Source organism: Balaenoptera borealis (genome assembly GCF_965194805.1).
Source record: "Balaenoptera borealis genome assembly, chromosome: 3".
NCBI classification, from domain to species: domain Eukaryota; kingdom Metazoa; phylum Chordata; class Mammalia; order Artiodactyla; family Balaenopteridae; genus Balaenoptera; species Balaenoptera borealis.
Window position 1 is genome coordinate 86,812,217 of NC_138866.1, and position 24,958 is coordinate 86,837,174.

At 40.4% G+C, this 24,958-nt stretch overlaps 1 protein-coding gene and 1 long non-coding RNA gene across 6 annotated transcripts in view; one reads left to right on the plus strand and one right to left on the minus strand.

The window, feature by feature from the left end:
* The window catches only part of LOC309627180, a 249,927-nt gene extending 224,985 nt beyond the window's left edge, over positions 1-24,942 (plus strand). The window contains exon 2 of the long non-coding RNA XR_014243572.1: positions 8,273-24,942. This is a non-coding gene — a long non-coding RNA (uncharacterized lncRNA). The remainder of the gene's footprint in view (positions 1-8,272) is intronic.
* Positions 1-24,958, minus strand: part of FRMD5 (FERM domain containing 5) — a 410,262-nt gene that overhangs the window by 350,785 nt on the left and 34,519 nt on the right. For 4 of the 5 annotated variants that reach the window (XM_082388787.1, XM_082388790.1, XM_082388786.1 and 1 more), the window contains exon 1: positions 3,835-4,097. The exons of the other annotated variant lie outside the window; for it this stretch is intronic. In XM_082388787.1, the coding sequence (XP_082244913.1) occupies positions 3,835-3,936 (102 nt within the window). In that variant the 5' untranslated portion in view covers positions 3,937-4,097. Of the gene's footprint in view, positions 1-3,834; positions 4,098-24,958 lie in introns of those variants that run through there. 5 annotated transcript variants of the gene reach the window in all.

Consider the following 24,958-nt stretch of genomic DNA (forward strand, 5'->3'; position numbering starts at 1 on the left):
AATGGATAGAGGGAACGAAGGTGGGATTTAGAGACAAGAGGGCTGGGATTTAAATACAGTACAGCCACCTACTAGCTTTGAGCAAGTTCCTTCATCTGGGACTATCTTTCATCTGTAAAATGAGGATAATACCACCTACCTCTCAACGGCTGATGTAAGGTATAAGCAAAGCACCTAGCACAAAGCCTAGTACATAGTTAGCCATTCGACAAATACAGGCTCTCCCACCAATCCACAATCCCATTTTCTTTAGCTGGTACAATGGGTATAAAATCAATCCATAACACTGATGTGAGGTAAATGAGATAATAATACAGGTGAAGTGCCTGGCAGGTGCAAGGATCAATACATTTGTTCTCTCCCTCAATATTCTCTCCCTTACTCCATGTCCCACAGTTACTAAATGGCTGAGCCACAATCAAATCCACATCTTGGTTCCACTTTAGAACTGCCTCTGCACACACATTTCATTTATGGTTGTACCTTATTTAACTGCAAAAACTAATCTAACCTAGCTGCTTAATCAGTTGTTATTTTAATGTGTTCCCAGTAAAATCAAATTCATTTCTAGGGTAGCTTTACTTTTCAGCAATAACCAAAAAAAAGTGATTAATATTCTGACCTGGCAATATATATTTTTCAATACATATTTCTACTGGCATTTCTGCAATATATTCTTAATATTTTATAAGCTGTTATAACCTGAAAGATAGTTAAAAATCTATTCTTTAGATATTACATGCCTAAGCACCTAAATGACTCCATTCGGAGAGTTCAAAGATAGTAGGTAGCCTTTTCATTTTTCCTATTTTCTCCCAAATAAAATAACAAAGTAAGGTAGTAAATGTGATAAGTAAATAAATATGTGCTTAAATGAAACAGATGTGTGAAAAATATGGACCAGATCTGCATTTATGAGGCAATGACCTTCAAAACTGGCAGGGAGCTGTTAACAATGTTCTTCACAGGGGAGCAATTATACTACAACCCTCCTATGTATACTTTCATTTCTCATGGTCTACAACTACATTTGCATATCAGAAAGAATAAAAGAACAGTCTGGTAACTGTGGCAACCTTCATTGAGAAGATATAAGGCATTTTCATTACCTTAATAATCACATCCTAAATGCCAGATCAGTATAACTGCTGCAATATGAAAGCCTAGACCAACACTTTGACAGAATTTCCTACAACTGAAATTTACCAAATGTAGCTATTATGACTCTAACCCAGTGATACATTTCTGATTCTGTAATACCCTAAGTGGTCTCTGATGATCTCAAGAAGCACTGAAATTTTTCTAAAATAAATACCTTATTTAAAGAAAAATATGCCATACAACACTTTTAGGAAAAGGAGGTCAAATTATCACCAGTTTTTTTAATATACAGTACTGCAATTCCTAAATGTTGTAAATAGTGCTTTAACCCAATAAGTAGCTCACATACTGATTTAAAAGACCCTGTGCCCAGTGTCCGACAAATAAGCGCATATGTGCTCGCTCTCCCTCTCTCTCTCTCTCTCCCCCCCCCAACACACACACACACACACAATAGAAATATACAAGAGGGAAAAGTTGCTAAGAAAAGCTCAATCTCTAATGCTCAAAAAAAGGTGTATGCACAAAATATTAATTTCACATAAAATATTGTCTTACATTCCACATTTCCTCACATGGGTAAAAACAAAAGCAATTCACAATAGTAGTGCCAAAGAATGACAATATTACATATACTTTAGAATTCCTGTGTTTTTTAACTTTCATGCAAGAATTACAATGCACAATCATTAACATATCTCGATAGTGAACACTTACTACAGTATGGTCATATTACACCAAGCTTAATTTTTTTAAGTGGCCTAAATTTTTATAACATATTAAATTGTAATAATGTAAAATAAGACCAGCAGGAAAATACATACAACCATAGTAGCATATAGCAAGCATAAATCCAATAAGTCCTGCTCAACTTAAAAATATTTTTCTCAACAGTAATAAAAACCACCCACAAGTATAATACCAATAAGCCAACTGGGTTTTCCACTATCTGGGAAAAATAACTAGTTGCCTTGCTGTGATACCTTAAAACCACAAGGTTATCACTAAATGGAGAGGTGACATGAATTGTTTCATTTGTACTTTATATCTTGGCAAAAGTTAATGATCTGTCCCAAAAATTTTATTTCACCATATACCCCAAAAGTATTTTTAGGACTCATGAAGTCTAAATCTCACACTGCCCTTGATATGCTATTGTGTAAATGCTTTAAATTTTAAAACAAAAGAATAAAGACTTTAAAAGCTCTGCACAATGTCTTCAAATGGTAAGGATGTCTACCCGATCCATGTTTTCTCCGAGCCCCCCACCAAAAAACAAAAAAAACTGTACATGACACATAAAGATACAATAGAAACAAAAAGCAGCATGACACCCATTCAGTAAGGAAATAATACACAACATCTCTATATCATATTCAACTACAAAAATCCTTTCACTTGATGGCTAGCATCTTTATGACTGCTTAATCTGTATTTAAGTGGCCTGAAAAAGAGATTCTGTTCTCTTTCTCTACCCTCATAGATCTTTGGCAGCAGTCAGCACTCATGCCCAGAGCTGGTTTTGGAGGTGGGAGAATAAGGAAAGTGGAGAGAAGGCTGACCTGAGCACGGAGTCAGCAGAGAGCAGCTGCTCTCATATACTATCCAGCGTCTTTCTCACCTACCGCTATTTTCCACTATCGGGCATTGTCAGCGAAAAAAATTAATGGGGGAGGTGGGCGGGGAAAGAGACAAAGAGAGTAGGACCCCGGCCGACAGTTTTTGTCTGCCACATCTGAGGTGAGAAGCCCTCTCGGGTTTCTTGCTGCAAAGGCAAGGAATCAGGTGAGACCCTCCGGGTCCAGCTCAATTTGCTTCTCCAGAAAGCAGTTTTCGGCAGTGAGCGCAGGATCCTCCTGGCTGGTGAACTAAACACCGGAGCATTGTTAATGTTTTCTATCTCTTACTTTATAAAGGAGGAAGAGGGCTGTGACTGCATTCCTGGGAAAGACTACTACTCCTGACGTGCCACACAGCGAGAGGTTGTAAAAATCCCTTCAAAAATACCAGGTTCTGAAGAAATGCTGTGCAGCCTTATCGTATTGTTGGCGTTTTTTTGTAAGTCGCCGATTCTCACCAACGCCAACCCTCAAATCGCTGGGACTTGTTGCTAAATCTTTACCTCACGCCCCCCAGAACTGCCCAACTGAATAAGATTTGGGGAGCGAAAGGGCAGAGGGGGGCCTAAGTCTTTAAAGCCCGGAGGGCTGGTCTCCCTTCAATAGGCCACTCTGCATGGGCTACGCGTTCAATTCTACCTTCTGAGAGCTCTGACTCACAAATGCTGGGCGGGGGGAGCAAATTATGACATACACCATTATCCTTCCAGCCAAAGAGATGTAAGAAAAGCCGCCAGCCGTCCTTGCCGGGCCGGAGAGTCAAAGCCTGCGCCCCCCGACGGGGCGGCCGGGGAAAGAGCCTCCCTCCCGACGCCCGAGGAAGGTGCTCCCCACACCGGCGGGTTCGAGGAGCCAGGGAAGAGCGTCCTCACCTCGCGAGAGGGCAGGGGACGAGGTGGGGGTCCAGGACGCGAGGACTCGCCTCTCAGCAGCGGCGAGCTCCGAGTGCCCAGCCCCGGACTGGGGCTCAGGCAGAGGCGCCCTGCACCGGGGCCGTCCGCCGCAGCCAGGGGTGGACAAAGCGCTGGGGTCTGGAGCGACGCGCGGGCGCGGGCCAAGTTGGCCAGACTCGGGGGACGAGGGGGTCCCGCGGGCGGGGCGGCGCGGCACTGACCTGGATGGTGCAGGTGTACTCGCTGTCGTCCAGCAGCCGCACGGTGCAGCTGTACTCGCGCTCCAGGCTCCTGCTGCTGCCGCTCATCAACCTGCTCAGCATCTTCCCGCCCGCCCGCCGCCGGGAGAGACGCGGCGGCGCTGCGGACCCCGGACCAGGCGCCCCTCAGCCGGGCAGCTCCGCACCGGCCCCAAGCACCTGCACCATCACCCCAGCGCGGACGCCACCACTGCCTCCTGCTGACCCAGCTCCTCCTGCTTCTCCTCCTCCTTCTCCGCCACCGCCTCCCCACAGCCCAGAACAAGCACCCGGCTCTCTTTCCTCCGCGCCCTACTGCCCGTGTCCTGCTCGTGGGGCGGGGCCTCGGCCGGAGGGGCCCAATGGAGGTCAGCGCGGCGGAACCGAGTGGCAGACTGTAGAGCCAATAGAAATAGGGCACTGAGATGATGGACAAGCTGGGGAAGCAATCACGGGAAAGCAGTCGGACCGAGCCAAGCCGGACCAGCCCTCTGGCGTCCCAAACGAGGGGCTCCTTTTCTCCCTGCGGTTCCTGTAGCTGCTACTTCCCCGCCCCCGCGCCAGGTGTGGGCACCCGGCTCGATCAATGTCAGCTGTTTGGAATACATTTGGCCTCTGCTTCAGGGGCCAAGTCCCACACTCTGCAACGCCTCGGTTCTCGCCTCTCGGGAGCCGGAGCGGTGAGAGCTCACAATCCCTGCACCTGCAGAATGCAAGCACCTTCGGCTCTGGACCAGGCGGCCACCCCAACCTGCGCTGTATCCCAAGGCAGCCCGACGGTCTCCTCTGCTCCACCCCTCTTATTTTGGAGAACATCTGTTTTACAGGAGCTACTTAAGGAAAACTTAAGGGTTTAACCCCTAGAAAACCCTCCACTCAAACACCCTTTGCCTCCTTCCTTTTATTTTCAGAAGACAAAAGGAAGAGACTGAGACGTGCTCCTTCAGCCGGTATAATACAGAGGAAACGATCAATCCTTTCCTTACACCTTTAGAACTAGAATTATCGTGTCTTCATACTTCCTCAACAAAACGCCAGAGTATGTAAGGAGGTATACATCACAAAGAAAAAAAAATTGTCTCCTGCCTTCTCTGACCTCATATCTAAAGACTTCATGTTCTTTATAAAAATTTCACTAAGAGACAGTATTCTCCCTCAAAAAATTTTGATGGAAGGAAATGTTACAAAAGGATCAAATCATCAAAGAACGTTAATGCTGTAATAAATATATTCATTGAAAATAATGAAATACACATAATTTCCTGTTATTTTCATTTACACTGTTGTTTGTAGGTATAACATAACAAAAATAAAACCCAATGTTATCCGAGAAAAAAAGCCCGACCATTAAAGTATGCTCCTTCCCTAGTGTCTTTGGACTCCAGAATTTATCCTTTTTTTTTTGCATGTGACCCACCCTGTCCCCCTTTGTATCTTGGATTGCTTATCACCTCAGTAACCTGGATTGCTCTCCTCATTAGTTACGTTCTCCCTTATGGCATTCAGGAGCCGTAAGAGGAGTTTCTTCTTCTCAGTGCAATCCTGGATGAGTTAGTTTAGAAACTAGAAGCAGTGAGCCAAGTATTCTAGCCATAAAACCAGATGTGAGCTCCTCTATTTCGTAGCTCCAGCAGGTAGCCTGGTGCCTGCAACATAATACTCAATAAATGCTTTTTAAATGAAGTAAATGGAATTGATAGATATTGTACAGCATCTAAACCCCAAGAGAAGAAACTAAGAGAATTTCAGGAAGGTCTTAGAGACAAGTACAATTATTAATGTGTCAAAGTGATATTCTACAGAGTTCAGCTTTGTTGTGTAGTTGGGAGAAGATGATGAAAGATTTCAGACAGGCAGAACTTTTGTTGAAGGAAAAGTTGCTATTTGATGTAAAATCTAAGAGAGCAAGAAAATATATCCAAAAAGCTAGAGGAAAGCCAGTAATGTGATGATAGGGAGGCCTCTTTAACAAGTTATGCAAATAATCAGCTGTCAGAATAAAAAGACAAAGCACCATGAATCCAGAAAAGCTCTACAGAACTGAATGCAGCCTTTTTTCAAAGTATGACCATAAATACAATCAACAGGGATAAGATTGTGGCTGCTATGCCAATGCATCAAGTAACATTCCTGCTCAGCCTAAGAAAATCATGTCAGCTTAGGTGTTCTCCTCATTGAAAGACCAGTCAGATACTCATCCATGCTTATGCATAATATCCAGAAAAAACTTAAAACTCTCCCTTACTCTCTGAAACAGAACACTTTGTAAAGAAAACAGAGGATGGACAAATAATGGAAGAAAAGCAAGAATCCATCAGTTTCTGGTTTCTTGTATGCCTCTACAGTAAGACTTGAGAACAGAGGCCTAAGGGGAACTAAAAAGAAAGGGTTCATATAAAATCAAATGGAGGAATACTTTGTTTACCTTTGGTTTTCTCAAGTCTAATGAACAGGAGGCCCAAGATGGAAAGGATTTGTTCAATAAAAGGCCTCATATGCCCTTGAGAATCAGAGTGTCATAGCATTCAAGTTTTTGACTATAAAGGAGGTCATATTTAAAATAAAATCCCCCCCCAAAAAAAAACCCAACTACAATACTTCTGAGTTCCCATCTTCCAAGTTATCAGGATGTCAGCCAGCCCCCTTTAGAGTTTCCCTCCCTTCTCTACTATGGAGGAGTCCCCAGGAGAGGTGCTGTCACCCACATATTCCTGAAATAACTGAACTATCCCTGCCTCTGCTTCAGATGCCCCATACCCTGATGTTCTGGGACACTGAACTCTCTCCAGCCAATGCAATCTTCAGCATTGCCTTGGAATTTGGCAGGAAGGGGCAGTGCCCTCTCTTCCCCAGGACATCACAAACATAAGAATGACATGGCTACTCTCAAAGCCCTTATGGACTAGATCAGGCCTGCCTTACTGTTGAGTTTCCAGCCTGGGTCCATATGTCTGGGTCCATACATCTCTTCTCTCAATCAAGAGTTCCCCTAACCATGTCTTGAGCATCCAGGCCCAACCACTGTAAAGCTCAGAGAAGAAAACAACTCTCCTCACCCAGTTAAAGGTCCACTTTCAAAGTCCCATTTTCTGTCCCAGGTGCAGCTTCTCCCTAGGATGACTGACCATGGGAATATCTACTCCTTCAGAGGAAACCCCACCCTCCATCCCCAGGGGTGTGATCTTGATCTCTGACCCAACTGGGCTATCACCTTAGAACATAACAGTCCAACAGCAGCACATTTCTCACAAAGATTGAGTTATTCAGTCTTTACATGTAGGTCCTCAGTCTTTACAGGTAGAACCTCACCAAAGCCAGTTCAGTACCTTTGCATAATTGTTTCTCCAGGAAACAGTAAGGATCATGCCTGTCTTTGCTTTCCTATATCCTTTAGATCTCAGCATCTGTTCTCCTAAGGGCATGGGCTCAAACAAGGATATCCACATCTCTACAGAAACAACAATATATTGACACATACATGGTCTAAATCAACAGAGAGAAAAGAAACAGTTCTGTTCTCTTCTGCATCAATGTCTGGGGAAGCCATGCTCCTGCTCTACACACAAAGATTTACATATCCAAATGGAGCACTGCTTCTCAGCCTAAAGCATCTACATTCAGGTTAATGGTTACTTTATAGTTTTCCAAGGGTAACACATGTATACTTGCTTTAATTTGAGGAACTAAACAATTCACAGAGTTTTCCCAGAGCAGTCTACCTCTGAAGACTTCTCTTTTATCACGACAGAAAACCACAGTTTAAGAGACAGATTTTCTACCTTCTACCAACCCTTAGGATTTTCAGTTTAGCCCTCATTACTTAAAAGAATTATTTTTATATGGAAATATAAGAAATGCATGTGGCTTTTAAATTCCAAACTACAAACATTTATCTAACATTTACTATGTGTCAGGCACATACTCCGTGACAGTTTTCTAGAATACATAAGACACAGCCCAAAGAATATGGGAAAAGGAAATGTACAAACCAAAAAGTTCACAGTCTAGGAGAGTGTGTTCAATATATGTACAATTAGGTATAATATGATACATGGAGCATGAGCAAATTACTGCGGAAGAACAACAAATGGTACAATTATTTACGCATGGGAGACAGCAAAGCCTAACAGAGAAAGCAATGGAGTTGGGTCCTAAGGAATGGAGTAGTGTCATGATGGTTGCAGACAGGAGGAGAAGAGAAGGATATGGGATGAGAAGTGACACTTTAAGTAGAGGAAACAGCATGAGCAAAGATATAGAAGCACAAATGTGTATAGCATGTTCCCAAAATTGCAAGTACCCCTGGATGGATAACATGCGAGGTGAATTGGCTGGAAAGAGATGGACTGAGGCCAGATCATATAGGACCTTCAATGCCATGCTTAGGAATTTGGATTCTGTTTTTCAGACAGTAGGGGAGCATGGGAGGTTTTTAAGGAGAGAAGTGACAGGATCAGATCTTTGTTTGGAAATGATCATTCCTATAGCTGTATGAATGATTAAATTAGAGCAAACGGAGATTATTTACTGGGGGGAAAATGCATTCTGAAAACAATAGAATGTCTTTAATGAGGCATCAGAAGCGTTTATAATAGGTCTCTCAGATGTGGGTGACAGGCTTTATCATATTCTCCAATTATAGTTCATTTTCCTTATATTTCCAGCCAGCCATTGTTCTAGCAACAAAATGTATATGAAACAAAGCAAATTAATTCATTTATTCAAAAAAATTTACTAGTGATCTACAATATGCAAGTCCCTATGCCAGGTACTGAGAGAATTCAAAGATGAATAAAACATATTCTCCATCCTCATAGAATTTACAGTCCCATGCAGTCTGCAAAATTACTTCAGCAACATTTATTAAGTATTCAGTTTATGTAGATTAATATTCAATGCACATTGGTTTAAAAAAAAAGATATAAAGGGGAATGGCAGCAAAGATATGAGAAATAGCCCAAAAATATGGGCAAAGAAAATATATAAACAAGAAGAAATCAGAATAGCCCATATTTCTTGATTAATAGTGTCAATTGACTACTTGCTCAGAAAATGAAATAATTAACATTATTATACTTCCTCCCACCCTCTGTACTCCAACATCCAATTTTTGTGGCTTATATTATTTCTATTTTGTCAGGGTTTAACAACTTTTGGCAACCATATTTACTCTAGTTGTTTAGTCTCACTTCTGTATTCAAATGGATTCAGTGCTTACCACCAATCCTTTTATCCTAGCATCATCATTCTGGGTTTTTTATTTTTATTCACATCCTGATAGCTGGGATTTCTTTGCTAAGTAGTTTGTTCAAGAATGCTTAATGGCCACATTCCCTGAGTTCTTTTTTTGTCTGCCTGTTGCCTTGAACAAATACTTGAACAGAAATACTACTTGTGGCTCACATTTTGTTCACGTTCCTTCTCTCAGAATTTTGTAGCCATGGCTCCTATGTCTTTTTCTTTCCTGACATTTGCTATGGAGAAGTCTGAGTTGAGTCAAAATTTTTCCACTATAGGTGATTTTCTTTTCTTCTAAGATGGCTGAAGGCTCTATATAGTTAACCCTGAAGTTCAAGAACTTAATCAGGATATACCTCTATGTTAATTGTTCTAAATCAATTTTCCCTGGTGTAAGGTGGTGGGTTTTTTGGTACAATAGCTCTTATTATTTTTTAATTTGTTGAGTTTTCTCCCTCTGGGACACCAATTAGTCCAATATTGGATTATATTTGACTGTATCTTTCATTTCTTTTAAATTCTTAAATCTCTATGCCTTTTCCCTCTTTATTCATTGTGATTGTCCCAAATCTTTCCTCCGTGCTATTAACCTGATATTCAGCCAATTTTATTTTGTTCCTTGCTGTTGAAATTTATTTATATGATCTGCAATGATATTATTTTGGTTCTCAATCATTCTATTGTTTAACATCTCATCTTGGACCTCTTATTGTATTGAATATTATTTATTACTGAGTCTATGGAACAAAATAGTCTTAAGGAATATGCTTCTTTTCTCTGGGTTATAACAAAGAGTCTGTCCTTGACCAAACTTTAGTCTGGCCCCTATGGATCCCCTTCCTAACCAGGCCTCGACTTTTGGACTTTTTTCCATCTTTTGGACTTTTTTCCATCTTTTGGACTTTTGTCTGTCTTTGTATACCTAATTTTAGCAAGAATCCTGTTAAGTCGGTTTAGCCAGAATCCCCCAAACTCAATATCCAATCATCCTCAACATCTTACCAAATTTCTCATAACCTATCATCCCCCAGATAATGTCTGATCACCTTGGCCTGCCTTCAGCAAGAATATTGTTAGGTTGGTTTAGCTGGAATCCCCCCTTATGCCTGATGCCTCCTCTTAGTAATTTCTCATTCGCTGACCCCCAACTCTACCCCCCAATCCCCATCCTGCTCCTTAGCTATAAATTCCCACTTTTCCTTGCTGTATTCAGAATTGAGCCCAGTTCTATACTGAGGACTCTTTTCCTTTATTACAATAGTTTTTCTGAATTAAATCTGTTTTTAAACACTTTAACTACCATCCAGCTCTGGTTTTTTTCTTTAACAGCCGTTTTCATCTAAACTAGATTCTTCACCTCTCTTTCAAAAATCATGTTTCTTTCTACCATGTTTGAATAGTAGTCATGTCCTTATATTTCATCCAGTTCATGCTCAGCATGGACAGACTCTTCAGACTTTCAATTTGCTCTGATATGTGCCTGTTTTTCTTCCCCCAGTTTGGAGTTGTTTTCTAGTCAATTTGCTCTAGCATGAAGATGCAGGATAAGGGGAAGAAAAGAGGGAAGTTGGTGCTGAGTGTTGCCCTTATTTTTCTGCTCTCTTGTGAGAGTCAGTAAATGGCTAAACCCAGCCCAATCTAACCAGCCAGGGGTATATTACACTCTTGTGTAATTTGTATCAGTCCTTGTGCTCAGCCCGGTGAGCTGGAAAGTGGAAAGAGGAAGTGGAAAGCTCTGGAGGCCCTTATTGTCACTGCTGAGGCACCATGGTGGTTTATGGTGGCTTCCATTCTAAAACAGTTTTCTTAGATTCCCCCATTTCTCCACCTTCCCCAAGGTTGCTTATCTACACCCTAAGAATTCTTCTTCACACATTAGTGAAGGCATGAGGGAGAACCTCAGAATGTTGTCAAATCCCCCACCCTCGGGTGGAAGGATAAATTGGGAGATTGGGATTGACATATACACACTACTATATATAAAATAGATAACTAATAAGAACTAACTGTATAGCACAGGGAACTCTATTCAGTACTCTGTAATGACCTATATGGGAAAAGAATCTAAAAAAGAGTGGGTATATGTATATGTATAACTGATTCACTTTGCTGTACAGCAGAAACTAATACAACATTGTAAATCAACTATACTCTAATAAAAAAAATAATTAAAAAATCCGGGCTTCCCTGGTGGCGCAGTGGTCGGGAATCCGCCTGCCAATGCAGGGGACACGGGTTCGAGCCCTGGTCCGGGAAGATCCCACATGCCGTGGAGCAACTGGGCCCGTGCGCCACAACTACTGAGCCTGCGCTCTAGAGCCCGCGAGCCACAACTACTGAGCCCCCGTGCCCCAACTGCTGAAGCCCGCGTGCCTAGAGCCCATGCTCCGCAACAAGAGAAGCCACCACAGTGAGAAGCCCGCGCACCGCAACAAAGAGTAGCCCCCCTCGCCACAACTAGAGAAAGCCCGCGCACAGTAATGAAGACCCAACGCAGCCAAAAATAAATAAATAATAAAATAATAAAATTTAAAAAAAAAAAAATCCCCCACCCTTTTTTCCTCTCATTCTGCTTCTGAGGAATAGGGGAAAGGTGAGTAACCACACCTGACTGAACCAGAATACTGTTTCTCTTATTGGTCACCTTTAAAATTTTTTTCATTTATGTGTAAGGTTTCATTCTTTACCTTGTTTTAGCTGCTGGTGAATTTTGGACTTTGTAAATGCATTTTTTGTTGTTATTGTTAATTAGGTTGACAGATAGAAAATCTGTGACCCTGCCTAATTCTTCTGTCCTTACTCAGAAATTTGTCATCCAAGCTCAACTAGTTTTGGAGTAGTTACTAATCAAAGATGTTTTCATAAAGAGGTTCAAATACCAGAGAAAGGAAGAATAAACATTCCACAGTGCACATGCTAATTGTTCAGTAAATGTCTGCAGAATAAATTTAAAAGTTTCCCTGAACATAGTTCAGTTAATTAAAACTGCAAATCATTATGATATCTTAACATTTCAATTTTTCCATTATAGTAATAAGGGAGCACTTACTATATGCCAGAAGCTCTGCTGGGTACTTTACTTGTATTATCTAATTGAATCCTCACAACACTATGGTGAGGTTGTGCTATTGATATCGTCCCCATTCTATAAATGAAGAATTTTCATTGTAGTGAGACTAAACAATTTGTCAAAAGAGTACAGCTATGAAGAAGCAAAACCTGGACTCATACCCAGGTCTTTGGTGCCAAAGACTGTGCTTTTAACAATTACATTATACAACCTTCTTTTTTAGGAATTTAGTGGAAAGAGCGTTGAACTTGGAGTCAAAAGTCCAGAATGAATACAAGCCCTAGATCTAGCATTATATGCTGTGTAATCCTGACAAGTCATTTGAATTCTGTTTCTCATTTATAAAATGGGGATGATAATGTCTTCCCTGGTTGTTCTCAGAGTCATAAGACTTTTGCTTAAAAATAGCAGGTTGAACACATGCATTTACCTCTACTTTTGCTCCAAATTTGTTAAAACAACAGTAAGGGATTTTTAAAAAACATAAACCTACATGACCAATGTGAATGAAGAGGAACCACAGTAATAATATCTTGGGAGCCAGAAAGCATATGGGTGAGTAATAATTGAGCAGACCCAAGAAAGTTGAATCCATATCCAGCAAAGGAGAAAGCTGAGAAGCAATCTTATTTGCATGTAGAACCCACAAAATATTTAGAAATTGATGCAACAGGTGCTTTAGGAAGTGGAGACAGAACTGAAAACAGGAAAATTGTTTGAAAGTCCATTTAACAAATAGTTCCCTTCCCTGACTCTAAGCAGCCAAGAGACTTCTTTTGTCTATTTATTGGAAGATAATTCTCTGGAGAGAGCAAAATAGAGTTGCTGAACTGGGGGTGGCGTCACCAGAAATTTAAGGAGTTTAAGTAATTCCTCTAACATAAAATGTAGAGACCAAAACGAAAAGGAAACAGGCAACTTGAAGGATGAAAAGACTAAGCAGGAAAAAGAAAATGTTCAAAAAGCAAATTATTAGTAAATATCCTAATAGAGATAGGAGAAGATAAGGCATTACTGAAATAAGTACCTAAATGCCATTTAGGAAAAAAACACATTCAGATAATTACAAAGAACCTTTATAAATATAAAATAAAATAGGAGACATGAAAAATAAACATGAATAGAAATAAGGAAAAAAAGATGGAGGGCAGGAAATTATCAAAGGCATAATTCAAGAAAACTTTCTAAACTGAAGGACATGAATTTCCAAATTTACAGGGTCTACCAACTATCCAGCACAATGTATGGAAACAAATCCACACCATGACACACCACTGTGAAACTTCAGAACTTTAGGAACAAAAATAAACTTTCAGAAGGGAAAAAAGTTATACACAAGCATTAGGATTACATTGGACTTCTCAACAGCAACACTGGAATCAAGAAGTAAATTCTGAGGAAAAATAACTTAAATCTAGGATTCTATATCTAAATTAGCCGTCAATTGGGTAAAAAGACATTTTAGAAATACACGATCTCAACAAATTTAACTCTTATGCACCCTTCCTCAGGAAGCTACTGGAGGATGGTTCTGCAAAAATGTTGGAGCAAACCAAGAAATAGGAACACATAATAGATTGTGTTATGTGTTCAAAAAATTCCCTGCCCTTCTCTATCAGGGTTATAATTTTACTTCCCATCCCAGTGACATCAGACTTGGCTATTGCTTTGCTTTGAACAATTAAAAGTAAGTGGAAATGATGGATATCATTGCTCTTTTCTCTCCCAAAAGATTGGTGTGGGCCAGATCAGGACTGTTCCTGGGTCCTGAGAAGAAGCCAACATGGAGCAGAGCTGCAGCCAACCTACAGAGGATATCTAATGAAAGTGAGAAATAAATCTTCTCTGTTGTTAGCCACTGAAATTTTGGAATCATTATTGAAGAAGAAAAAAAAAAAAGAAAGAAGATAAAAGAAAGAAAAAAGTATCAAAAACTGATTAAGATGTAGGATTCTGGAAATGAGATCTAACACAAGAAAGAGACGTGTAATTCTCAGAATAGTGGTCAAGTTTGATCCCAGAATGACAGCTGTGACGCGAGTCTACTCGAAGAATCAAATTTGAAATGGATGGGACTTCCCTGGTGGCGCAGTGGTTAAGAATCCGCCTGCTAATGCAGGGAACACGGGTTCGAGCCCTGGTCTGGGAAGATCCCACATGCCGTGGAGCAACTAAGCCCATGTGCCACAACTACTGAGCCTGTGCTCTAGAGCCCACGAGCCACAGCTACTGAAGCCCATGCACCTAGAGCCTGTGCTCTGCAACAAGAGAAAGCCTGTGCACGACAATGAAGACCCAATGCAGCCAAAAACAAATAAATAAATTTATTTTTTTAAAAATCAAAATGGAGAAAATCAGAAGGCTCTCAGATGTTTCAAAGAAGGTGAAATTTATAGACTACCTAATGTGTCTGACTATATTGAAAAGAAATACACCTTTGGGGGAGAATTTGGTTATGAGGTAGTAATAATTATAATAAAACAAAGTAAGTGAAAAATAAAAACAAAGCATGTATAACTCCATGAAAAACAAACAAGAAAAGTAATCATAGTATGTAGGCATTTACATAGTCATAATAACATAAATATTGATTTAACTTAACCAACATAATGATATAACTATATTGAAAGAATGGATAGGAAAGTGTGTAGGTGTGTGATTGGGGTAGGCTGGGGTTGAGGTAGTTGAAAGATATCTTTCATAAAACACCTAATTTTTAAAAAATCAACAAGTAGAAATATAAGCATATTATTTAGAAATACTGAGACAAATGCCAAAAGAAACAGCAGAAATAGCTGACAGCTATTGCCTCTGGGGGAGGCGACTGAGAAAATTGGGGCCTAGGAAATTGCTGTTTTCTTTAATAGGCCTTATAGAATGTTTTGACTGCAAAACATTGCAACACGGGGCATCTTGAGGCTTAAGAACTCAAAAGATGCAAGAAGAAAATTAATATAATAAACCAAAGTAGTACACATTTACACACACCAAAAAAAGGATGAAGGAAGGGAGGGAGGGAAGGAAACATTTGTAAACTATAAAGCACTGGGAACATTTACTATGACTGGAAACAAGTTAGAAGTCTGAGTAGCGTGGAAGTAGGAGAATGTAATGGGTAACAGCATGTCTCTAGTTTCAGACAGCCCATGGTTCAAATTCTAGCTCTGCTCCATACTAGCTCTGTGACCTTGGGACTATTGCTAGGCCTCAGTTTCCTCATTTGTAAAACAGGGATAATAGACCCTCTCTTATAGAGTTGCTGTGAGAATGAAATGAAGAAAACACTGGGAAAGTTTTAGCTAACATTAATCTCTTTTGTTCCCTCATCTTCCCTGTGGATTAATAGCCATTAAATGGATGACTAAAGGGCAATCGGTAGAAGGGGACATCTGAAGCAAAAAACTGAGGTGATATACAAACTGGAGAACCAGCCTTTGAATAATTGAAAACAGTGTATTGTAGTCGCTTCAGCAGCAGTAATTGGTAAGCCAGCTGCCATAGGGTTACAGCTGTTTCTTGCCTTTCTCTGTCCCTTTCCCTTTCCTTTTCCTCCTTCATTCCTAACCATTGTCATCATCATTATCTTGTAATGCACACTGAGCATCTCATTCATTCAGAAATGTAAATTGAATACCAAATGCTCTTCTTTTAATCTCTGATTTCCATGTGCTTGGTTTCTACCTACATAATTTAGGCAACAGGTTATGTTTGTAGTTATGAAAAGGAATTCTTTTCTGCAACAAGAAGTAGTTATGATCAATGATAGTTAGGGAGGCTTATTAACTCAAGAGCAACCACAAGGATATTTCCGCAGCACCCAACTCTCATAGAAGATCACTTTCCTTTGCAACTAGTGCAATTCTGATTCCAAAAGCCATTGTGCTTCCCTAATCTGGTAATCAAAAAATATGAATTTTCAGAGTAGATTTTTATGTCATGCTAAATAAGCCTAGTTCTTCCTTGCATGCTAGGAAGCAGGTATTTTAAGGACATAAGAGAAAGGGAGAGAGAGAGAGAGAGAGAGGGAAACTTCCAGTCTCTTAGAGTTTATTGCCAGGAGAAGCCTAGTAATTCTGTAGGGAACATAGTTCTTTTTATTTTTTTCTCCTACCCGTCACTCAGAGATGTTGCCCAGACTGATGTAAGGCATTCTTAAAGACCACCATTCCTTAAATGAGAAAATATCCAGAAGATCAATGGTGCTTTCTGTGACTAAAAGTTTAGAAGATAAAAGAAACTACCTAAAGGACTCCCTCACTCCTTCATAAACATCCTGGTGTTCTTTTCTCCCTCCCCCTTCCAGCCTTTTTTATCCTTATCCATACGGGTAGACCCATTGGACACGAAGGTTCTACCCAAACCACCCCTAGGACCATCCTAACCAATCTTTATCCCAACATCCAGTGTAATTTGCCATTGCTGCTATGGTTCCAGTCACACGCTCCAATTCTGACACAGAGTTCTGTCCGATGGGTGAGATCTGGCCCCTACTTCTGGTATCTCAATCCTCTTATGGCTCCTTTAATTAGCTCCCTCATCTTGATACACCGAAAAATCACAGTCCCTCTGAGAAAGGGTTTAATGTATTCTTAATAGTCCCTCCCATTCCAGATGCTGCTATCTGCAAACAGCCCTGATTCAAACAGCAGGCTGCTAGTGGGAAGCAGCTGCATAGCACAGGGAGATCAGCTCAGTGCTTTGTGTCCACCTAGAGGGGTGGGATAGGGAGGGTGGGAGGGAGATGCAAGAGGGAGGAGATATGGGGATATATGTATATGTATAGCTGATTCATTTTGTTACACAGCAGAAACTAACACACCACTGTAAAGCAATTATACTCCAATAAAGATGTTAAAAAAAAAAAAAGACAAACAGCAGGCTGTCTGTCTAGATCTCTGAATAGTCCCTCTCCTGTATTACCTAGCACTGTGATATCCAACTCAGAAAAACTCTCTAACATCGAGTTATTTCTCCTTATTATCAACCGCTTCCCCAAGATACCCTCACTTCCTTATTTCCACGCCCTTCTGATGTGTATCAGTGAGGCAAGGATTTCCTCCCAGAATCTGCAGTTGGGTCCACCTTGTACCTATCTTGACCCAGTGTACCTTGTCTACTTACCATTAACCAGAACATGCTGGCCCTGTCTGAAGATAAGACAGTCATCCAGCCAACCTACTGGGAAGAATGTGTTTCTCATAAGGAAGTAGGAAGCCTGATCTTTGAGATCAAGGCAGCTTATACATGCATGACTCTATACCCCTCCTTACCCACACTGGTCTGCCTGTAAAAAGGCAAACATATGTCTATTTCCCTACTTTTGAGTCACTAACTGGGTTTGAAAGGATATTGCACTAATCGGAATAATTAGTTCCACTGGCTGAAATTTTAGGAAAATATAAGATTTTGCATTTGGGGTTACAATAATGACTAATAACACTTACTGTATGCTAGGCACTGTATTAAGTGCTTCATATAAACTAACTCACTTAATCCTCACAGCTACTCAATGAAGTAGGCACTGTTTTATCCCCACTTCACAAATGAGAAAATTAAAGCACATAGAGGTTGAATAACTTACCAAAGGTCACATAGCTAGTAGAATTGGGTGTTGAACCCAAGCAATCCTCAAGGACCATTAAGCTATACTGTCCCTAGGAAACTAAGACAGGTTAGGTAAGGGCTCTAATTTAGATCTTCCTTCAAAATGGACTTTGTAATCCTTAAAATAAAGTCCAAAATGATTTCTCTCTGTGAATCAAGCAACTCCTAGCACATTTGGCTTCATCTTCATAATTCATTTGCTAATGTAAACAGGAAAGTAGCCAATTACTACTAAAGTGTGTTTTGTATTTATTAAACAATACTATAAAATTCTGATGAAAACCCCTATTGTAATTCAGACTTGAGGTTTTTTGTTGGTGTTCAGAAACTGGTCCAGCTGTTTCTCCAGCTGCCTGGTAATTCCACAGGAAGAAAATCAGTGAATTGGTTCAAATTCTAAATTTTGAAAAGGACAGTGCATTTCCTTTTGTCTTCATAAGACACCTACATTTAAATTACAATGCAAAAGAACCAGGCACTGTGTGAGCAAATTTGCATAATTGGTGTCAGGGGTCTAAAGCAGAAGCAAAAGGGGGCTACAAATTAATGGAACTGATAGAGCTGATTATTCTATCCATCTTAGCATCTTTTCAAACCCTTTATAATGGAGACATTAAATTGCTATGCATATCTCCTTTAAATCTAGCTATATTATTAAGAGCTTAATTAGGTTAAAGAAGGAAAAATGCAACCATAAGGTTTTGCATGTTTGGATCTTTGCCTTTTTGTTTAGAACATGTATGGTAAAACATGTGCCCATTGTTCCAAAGATTTCATGGCATTCAGCATTTCTTTCTGACCCATTTGCTCACAAAGCCTGCCACATCCGTTATACTAAACAGCCAGTTCATCCATCAGAAGACTAATGTGGATAATTCAAGCAAAATTTTAAGAAGCTGAACGTCTGCAGTAAATGTGGCCTATATCTTTCATAGATTTTAGCTGTTCTTTGTGGAGAAGAAGTCGTAATCAGGAATAATTGCTTGCAAGGAACAGAAACCCACTCAAACTAACTCAAGCACAGGGGGTGATGCTTATTAAAAGGATACAGGAGTATCTAGTGGAACCAAAGCCAGTGGCACAGCCAGGTCTTGACATGGAACTTCACATGCCAAGGGACTTGACATGGAACTTGAAAGTCAGGAACTAAAGGTATTCTTTTCATCTCTTCTAAGTTCAGTAATATCTTTTTTCTTTGAAGATTGGCTTTCTCTGCTTCAGCATCCCCTTGGTAGAAAATGGCAGTCTAGCCCCAGCTCTTTATCACCTACTAGCTCCATTGCCCAAGAAAAACTAGCTAGAGATTGCATCCCAATTCCAAATATCCAGGAGAGAGAATGTAATTAGGCCAACCTCAGGTCACGTGTCTACTCCTTGTCCAATCAGCTATGGCTAGGGGAGCAGCATCATATGACACCGAGCGGCTCTCCCCCCTTTAGTAAGTGGAGCCGGTAGGCATTTTGAAAGGGACTCATTACAACGCATTGTTGCCATTCTTCAGAATTAGATGATGATGAACTACAGATCAGTTAGCATTTAAACCTTCTTGGATCCACATTTTATCCATCTCTGCATCTCAAATCCATCCTTGTCTCTACAGGTAACCTTAAACACTTGATTTTCTCTTTTCTGCCTGTGCCAAAATCATCAACAAAGTGTTGACAAGCTAGTTGTGAGCATTTGTCAACTTGTACAACTGATGCTGACTCTCTCTTTCTCATGAAGAATTTCCTAGAAATTTTATTTTCCAGCTTCAAGAAATTTCACAAGAAATGCCTGCATATATCTCCACCCTTGCCCTTAAACTAGGTACTCAGTGACCAAAAATAACATCAAGAAAGACAACCTACACCTTTTAGTTAGAACCTCCAAATAAATGAGAACAATGTAAACACCATCTCCTGTGAAGATGTGTGAAAGGAAAATATAAAGTCATATACTTGCTAATCAACACATTATAATTTTGACTTCCTGGCTGGAAATGGAGTCACTTCATTAAAATACAGCCACATCAAAAAAAAAAAGAAAGAAAGAAAGAAAAAAAATACAGCCATATCATTGTCAATTCCAAGTGACATTTCAGGAAAGAATAAGTGATGATACATCTAATGACCAAATTCAGCCATGATAACCCTTCGTCACTGTCATTTAGCCACCAAGACCCCTTTCTAAGAAGGAGAAAGTGCTTTATCTTCTTAATTTTTAAAAAAGTTAATTTAAGTTTTAATTTTCACAATCTATGCAAAAGTGTCCCCCTGGCATCTAGAGTTTCCCTAGTTATAGAGGATAAAGAAGATTCCATGCTGAATAGCTTTTAACTCAGTAAGAATTTCAAACTTTAGGAGCTGAAGATAGAGATGATTTCCAAATTGCATCTGTGCAGAAAATGCTGACTATGGGTACTAGGCCAGGAATAACTACAGCCATATTTTTTCCCTTCTTATGTTTTCCAAATGAGTCATAAAGGACCCTCTGCATTCAAATAGTGCATCATGAAATGGGAAAGATAAAATACAGAAATTGGACATTGCTGTCTCCTCTTGATGAATCCAGCTTTTTGTTACCTGGTGTGAGGCCAGAATAGCCCTTCTAAAATAGAAGTGAGTTGTACTCCATGCCAGCCATTTCCAGTGCACTGTGCTATTTCTTTGCTATTTGTGTGGCACCTCTCCCAGGGGAAGCAATGCTGCATTGTCTTCAAGAATGTCTGGTCCAGTGGTTCTTAACCCTGTTTGCAAATTAGAATTACCTGGGAGCTTTAAAAAAAATACCAATGTGTGGATTCTACCAATTAAATTAGAATCTCTGAGAACCACACGTGGGTATCAGTGTTTTTAAAAAGCTCTCCAGGGACTTCCCTGGTGGCACAGTGGTTAAGAATCCACCTGCCGATGCAGGGGACATGGGTTCGATCTCTGGTCCAGGAAGATCCCACATGCCATGGAGCACCTAAGCCCATGCACCACAACTACTGAGCCTGCACTCTAGAGCCCACAAGCCACAGTTCCTGAAGCCCACGTGCTCTAGGACCCGTGTGCCGCAGCTACTGAGCCCGCGTGCTGCAACTACTGAAGCCCACATGCCTAGAGCCCGTGCTCTGCAGCAAGAGAAGCCACTGCAATGAGAAGCCTGCACACCACAATGAAGAGTAGTCTCTACTCGCCGCAACTAGAGAAAGCCCGTGCGCAGCAGCAAAGACCCCGTGCAGCCAAAAATAAACAAAATAATAATAATAAAATGTAATAAATGAAAAGCTCTCCAGGAGCTTCAAACGTGCCACCAGAGTTGAGAACCTCTGGATTACACTTTATAAAGACAGGCTGACCATTACTTTTTGCCTTAAAGACCAATGTTTCTCAACCATTATTTCATTATTGCCTCCTAATGAGTCTTTTTAGACATTTTTTTCCCTAGGTCTCCCACATCCCCAGCCCCATGAAAATTTAATACCACAGATATATTGTATACTTGTTACTGCATGTATATCTGTGCTTTATACACAAGAAGAGTAAGGCTCTTTTGCCCTCGAAGAACCAATTTTTGCCCCCTTGGGGGCAGTAGTGTTCCCACTGAGAATGTATGTAATAGACTGAACAAATCAATGAAGTTGGATGGGTCAGTTGTGCTGCAGTGACAAACAACCCAAAATCTCAGTGACTTAAAACAAAAAAAGTACACACCTTGCTTGCAACAACATGTGCATTAGAAACCAGGAAAGGAGCCCAGCTCTACATCATGATCTTTACTCCAGCACCCAGGCTGCTGGAGCAAATTCTATCTGGAATATTACCAGTAATCATGGCAGAGGAAAGAGGGAACATTTAAAAAAAAGCATGCTCTGGCTCTTAAAACTTATGCCATGATTGCAGATTAGTCTATGCTCATTTAAAGAAAAGATGGACACTATTTTAAAGTGATCTTTAATATATATATATATATATATTTTTTTTTTTTTTTGGTTGCGTTGGGTCTGTTGCTGCGCACGGGCTTTCTCTAGTTGTGGCAAGTGGAGCCTACTCTTCGTTGCGGTGCGCAGGCTTCTCATTGCGGTGGCTTCTCTTGTTGTGGAGCAAGGGCTCTAGGCGCGTGGGCTTCAGTAGTTGTGGCACATGGGCTCAGTAGTTGTGGCTCGCGGGCTCCAGAGCACAGGCTCAGTAGTTGTGGCACACGGGCTTAGTTGCTCCACGGCATGTGGGATCTTCCCAGGCCAGGGCTCGAACCCGTGTCCCCTACATTGGCAGGCAGATTCTTAGCCACTGTGCCACTGGGGAAGTTCCTAATGTATTTTTATATAAACAAATTTGAAATACAGTTTACTTTGGTTGTTTTTATATATCAAGTCCCATAAGTCTTGTATTTGTTTCTCATAAGTGTAACCCTGGACCATGACTTAATGTTATCTTTGTTTTGTCTTTTGGGTGGCCTAACCTACATTAACATGAAGGCTGAACATTTTTAGACTTTTTTTCCAAAAAGCATAGTAATGATTACTTTATTAATAAAGGAAGTCCTGTATTTGAAAAAAAAACACAACAAACTTATGCCAGAGGAACCCCCAAAGCCTCCACTGACATTTCAATGGCTAGAGTAAGTCACATGGTGACACCTGAGCTCATCAGACTGTAATCCTCCCACAAGAAGGGGAACCAGATATTGATGAGCAATATACCAAGCAGGAAATCCTCTCAGACAATAAGAAAGGGTTACATACGCTCTTATTGATCACTAAGAGCATCTTTCCTGGTTACCATGCACCTGGTTTCAGGGCAAGGAAGGGCATGGCATGGCACTGGCAATGCTATTCCCTTCTTGGTTTTTACATCTATCTTTTACTTGAATTAAGGTGAAATTAAAAGAGCTCAGTGGTCATTTTTTAAAATATTTTTTCATGGTTCTACTAACTCCGTAGCAACGATCATGGCATTCTGCTTGCGTTATTGTCGAGAATCCTTTTAGTGGATACTCCTAATTGTCTTTTGGAGCACATCAGGTTTTCCTCACTGACTTTTGATCAGGTTTCATATTTCCAGTTTGAGGTTTGGGAGGGAGTACTCATTAACTACATCATATACCCTGTGCAAAACTTATTGTAGCTTCAAACCCAGAAAATGCAGGTCAACATCTCACTTCTTTTGTTTATCAATCAAATTTCTGCCAGGACTATATAAGATTTCCAAGCCTCATGAAGGAAATGGTCAGAATTACAAACCATGATGACTGGACACATTGCCAAGTGCCCTAATCTAGAATTAAGTTTGGATACAGTGAAACAAACAAACAAACAAAACCAAAACAAAACAAAAAAGAATATAACTTCATAATTAAAATCAGGCATATCATTTAGATATAGCTAGGGGGCCCTGAAAGGAATAATGCCTGTGGAAAGTAAGGATTTTAACTTGAATTGACATTATGACGAGGAATATTTAACATGATGTCTGTCTTGTTTCTTGTTGCGATTAGGCACGCCAACTGCCATTGGTTACCAAAAGACCTTTTGAACTACAAGTTGGTCTAAGAGTTTGGACGGTTTTAGAGAGTCCTTTGATTAGGAAAGGACTCGGTCCTTGCTCTATGTTCTGTGTTGGAGAATAAACCCTTTACTCCAAAGGATCCCAAATAGATCACTATAGATCTGAAGTTATTAGAGCTTTATCTTGCAAATTCCATCATGTGCTTCCCACATATCTCTTTCTCTTTGGTTTGTCTGGATTCACCTTGGGGACAGAGCTTCCCTCCCATAACCCGTTCTCTCTCATAGTCTGTTCCTTGCCCCAGGCCCCATCCCTGCCTCAACAATCTCAAGGCTTTGAGGACATTAGAAAGAGTTTTTCTGGGAATTCCCTGGTGGTCCAGTGGTTAAGACTCCACACTCCCAATACAGGGAGTTGGGGTTCGATCCCTGGTCAAGCAACTAGATCCCGCATGTCACAAGTAAAAAGATCCCACATACTGCAGCAAAGACCCGGCGAAGCCAAATAAAGAAAAACTTTTTTAAAAAAATAAAAAGAGTTTTTCTTCCTAAGATCTAATCATTTTATGACTTTCTTCAGTTCTGTCCCCTGCTAGGTCATGGAGAAGCCTATTCCTGAACGTCACAAAGAAGGGTCATTGTCTTAGGATCCCAAAGATGTCACCAGTAATAAACTTTTTATTCTAGTAGATACATTTTACCACATAGAAAGTCTAAAAATCATTCTCCTTACATCATATGTCTCTAGAAGTTAATGACAAAAACCAGAGCATCTGTGATTTTTATCACCTGTTCCTGGCTGGGAATCTACCAGGTTTGGGAAACCCAAACATGATCCCCTCAGCACTTTTTACAAGGACACTTTCAAAAGATCCAGGCTTTTTTCTAGTAGCCCACAGACTCCTGGAGCTGTAGGGATACCATAGAAGCCCTTGACTGGGTCCTACAGCCTCAGACCAGTTTGTTGTAAAGGGAAAATTTTGTGCATGACAGAGTTGGATGCACATTTTCACAAAACTGGACCCCAGCCCTTCTAGTACCTCCACAGAGAGAGGCAACTGGTAGGTTTCCAGACAGCACCTGTGCTTCCACTTGTTTCCTCAGTCCCTGATCTATTCCTAATGTTTCTCTACACAGTTACAGCTCTGTCCGGTGCAGTTCTTTGCTCACATCTGCATTTCACTGTGAATCAGGAATCTGGCTTTGATGTGGCATTTTAGTACCAGGGCCTGATTCTGTCTCTGGGAGGATTTGAGTCTTCATAGCCCACCCTGGACAATTAGGAAAGTATCAGGCCTTCAGGGAGATTGTTGAAGAGTAAGCAATACTGCCGCCTTGTGGAAGGTAATGGTTATACTCTTCGTGGAGAAATTATTTTTTAAAAAGTAACTTTGAAAGTGAGATTTGAAGTGGGTTTGGAGATTTGCTTTTCATTTTATATCTTTGTGCATTGTTTGAATTTTTGTCATTTGCATAATTTATCTTATTTTAAAGTAAGTTTAGTCCATTAGTAAATAAATTAAATTTCTAAAAGTAAAAAGCATTTAGGATATTTTAAAATATCCTGTTGTTTGCCATGTAAAGTTTTTCCTGGCTCTATAACTAACTGTGTAACCTTAATCATTTGAGTATGTTTCATCATTAGTAAAATGTGGGATTTGGATTTGATGACACTTAAATTATAATTGTTCTCTATTATCTTTCAGTTAAATTTTTTCCCA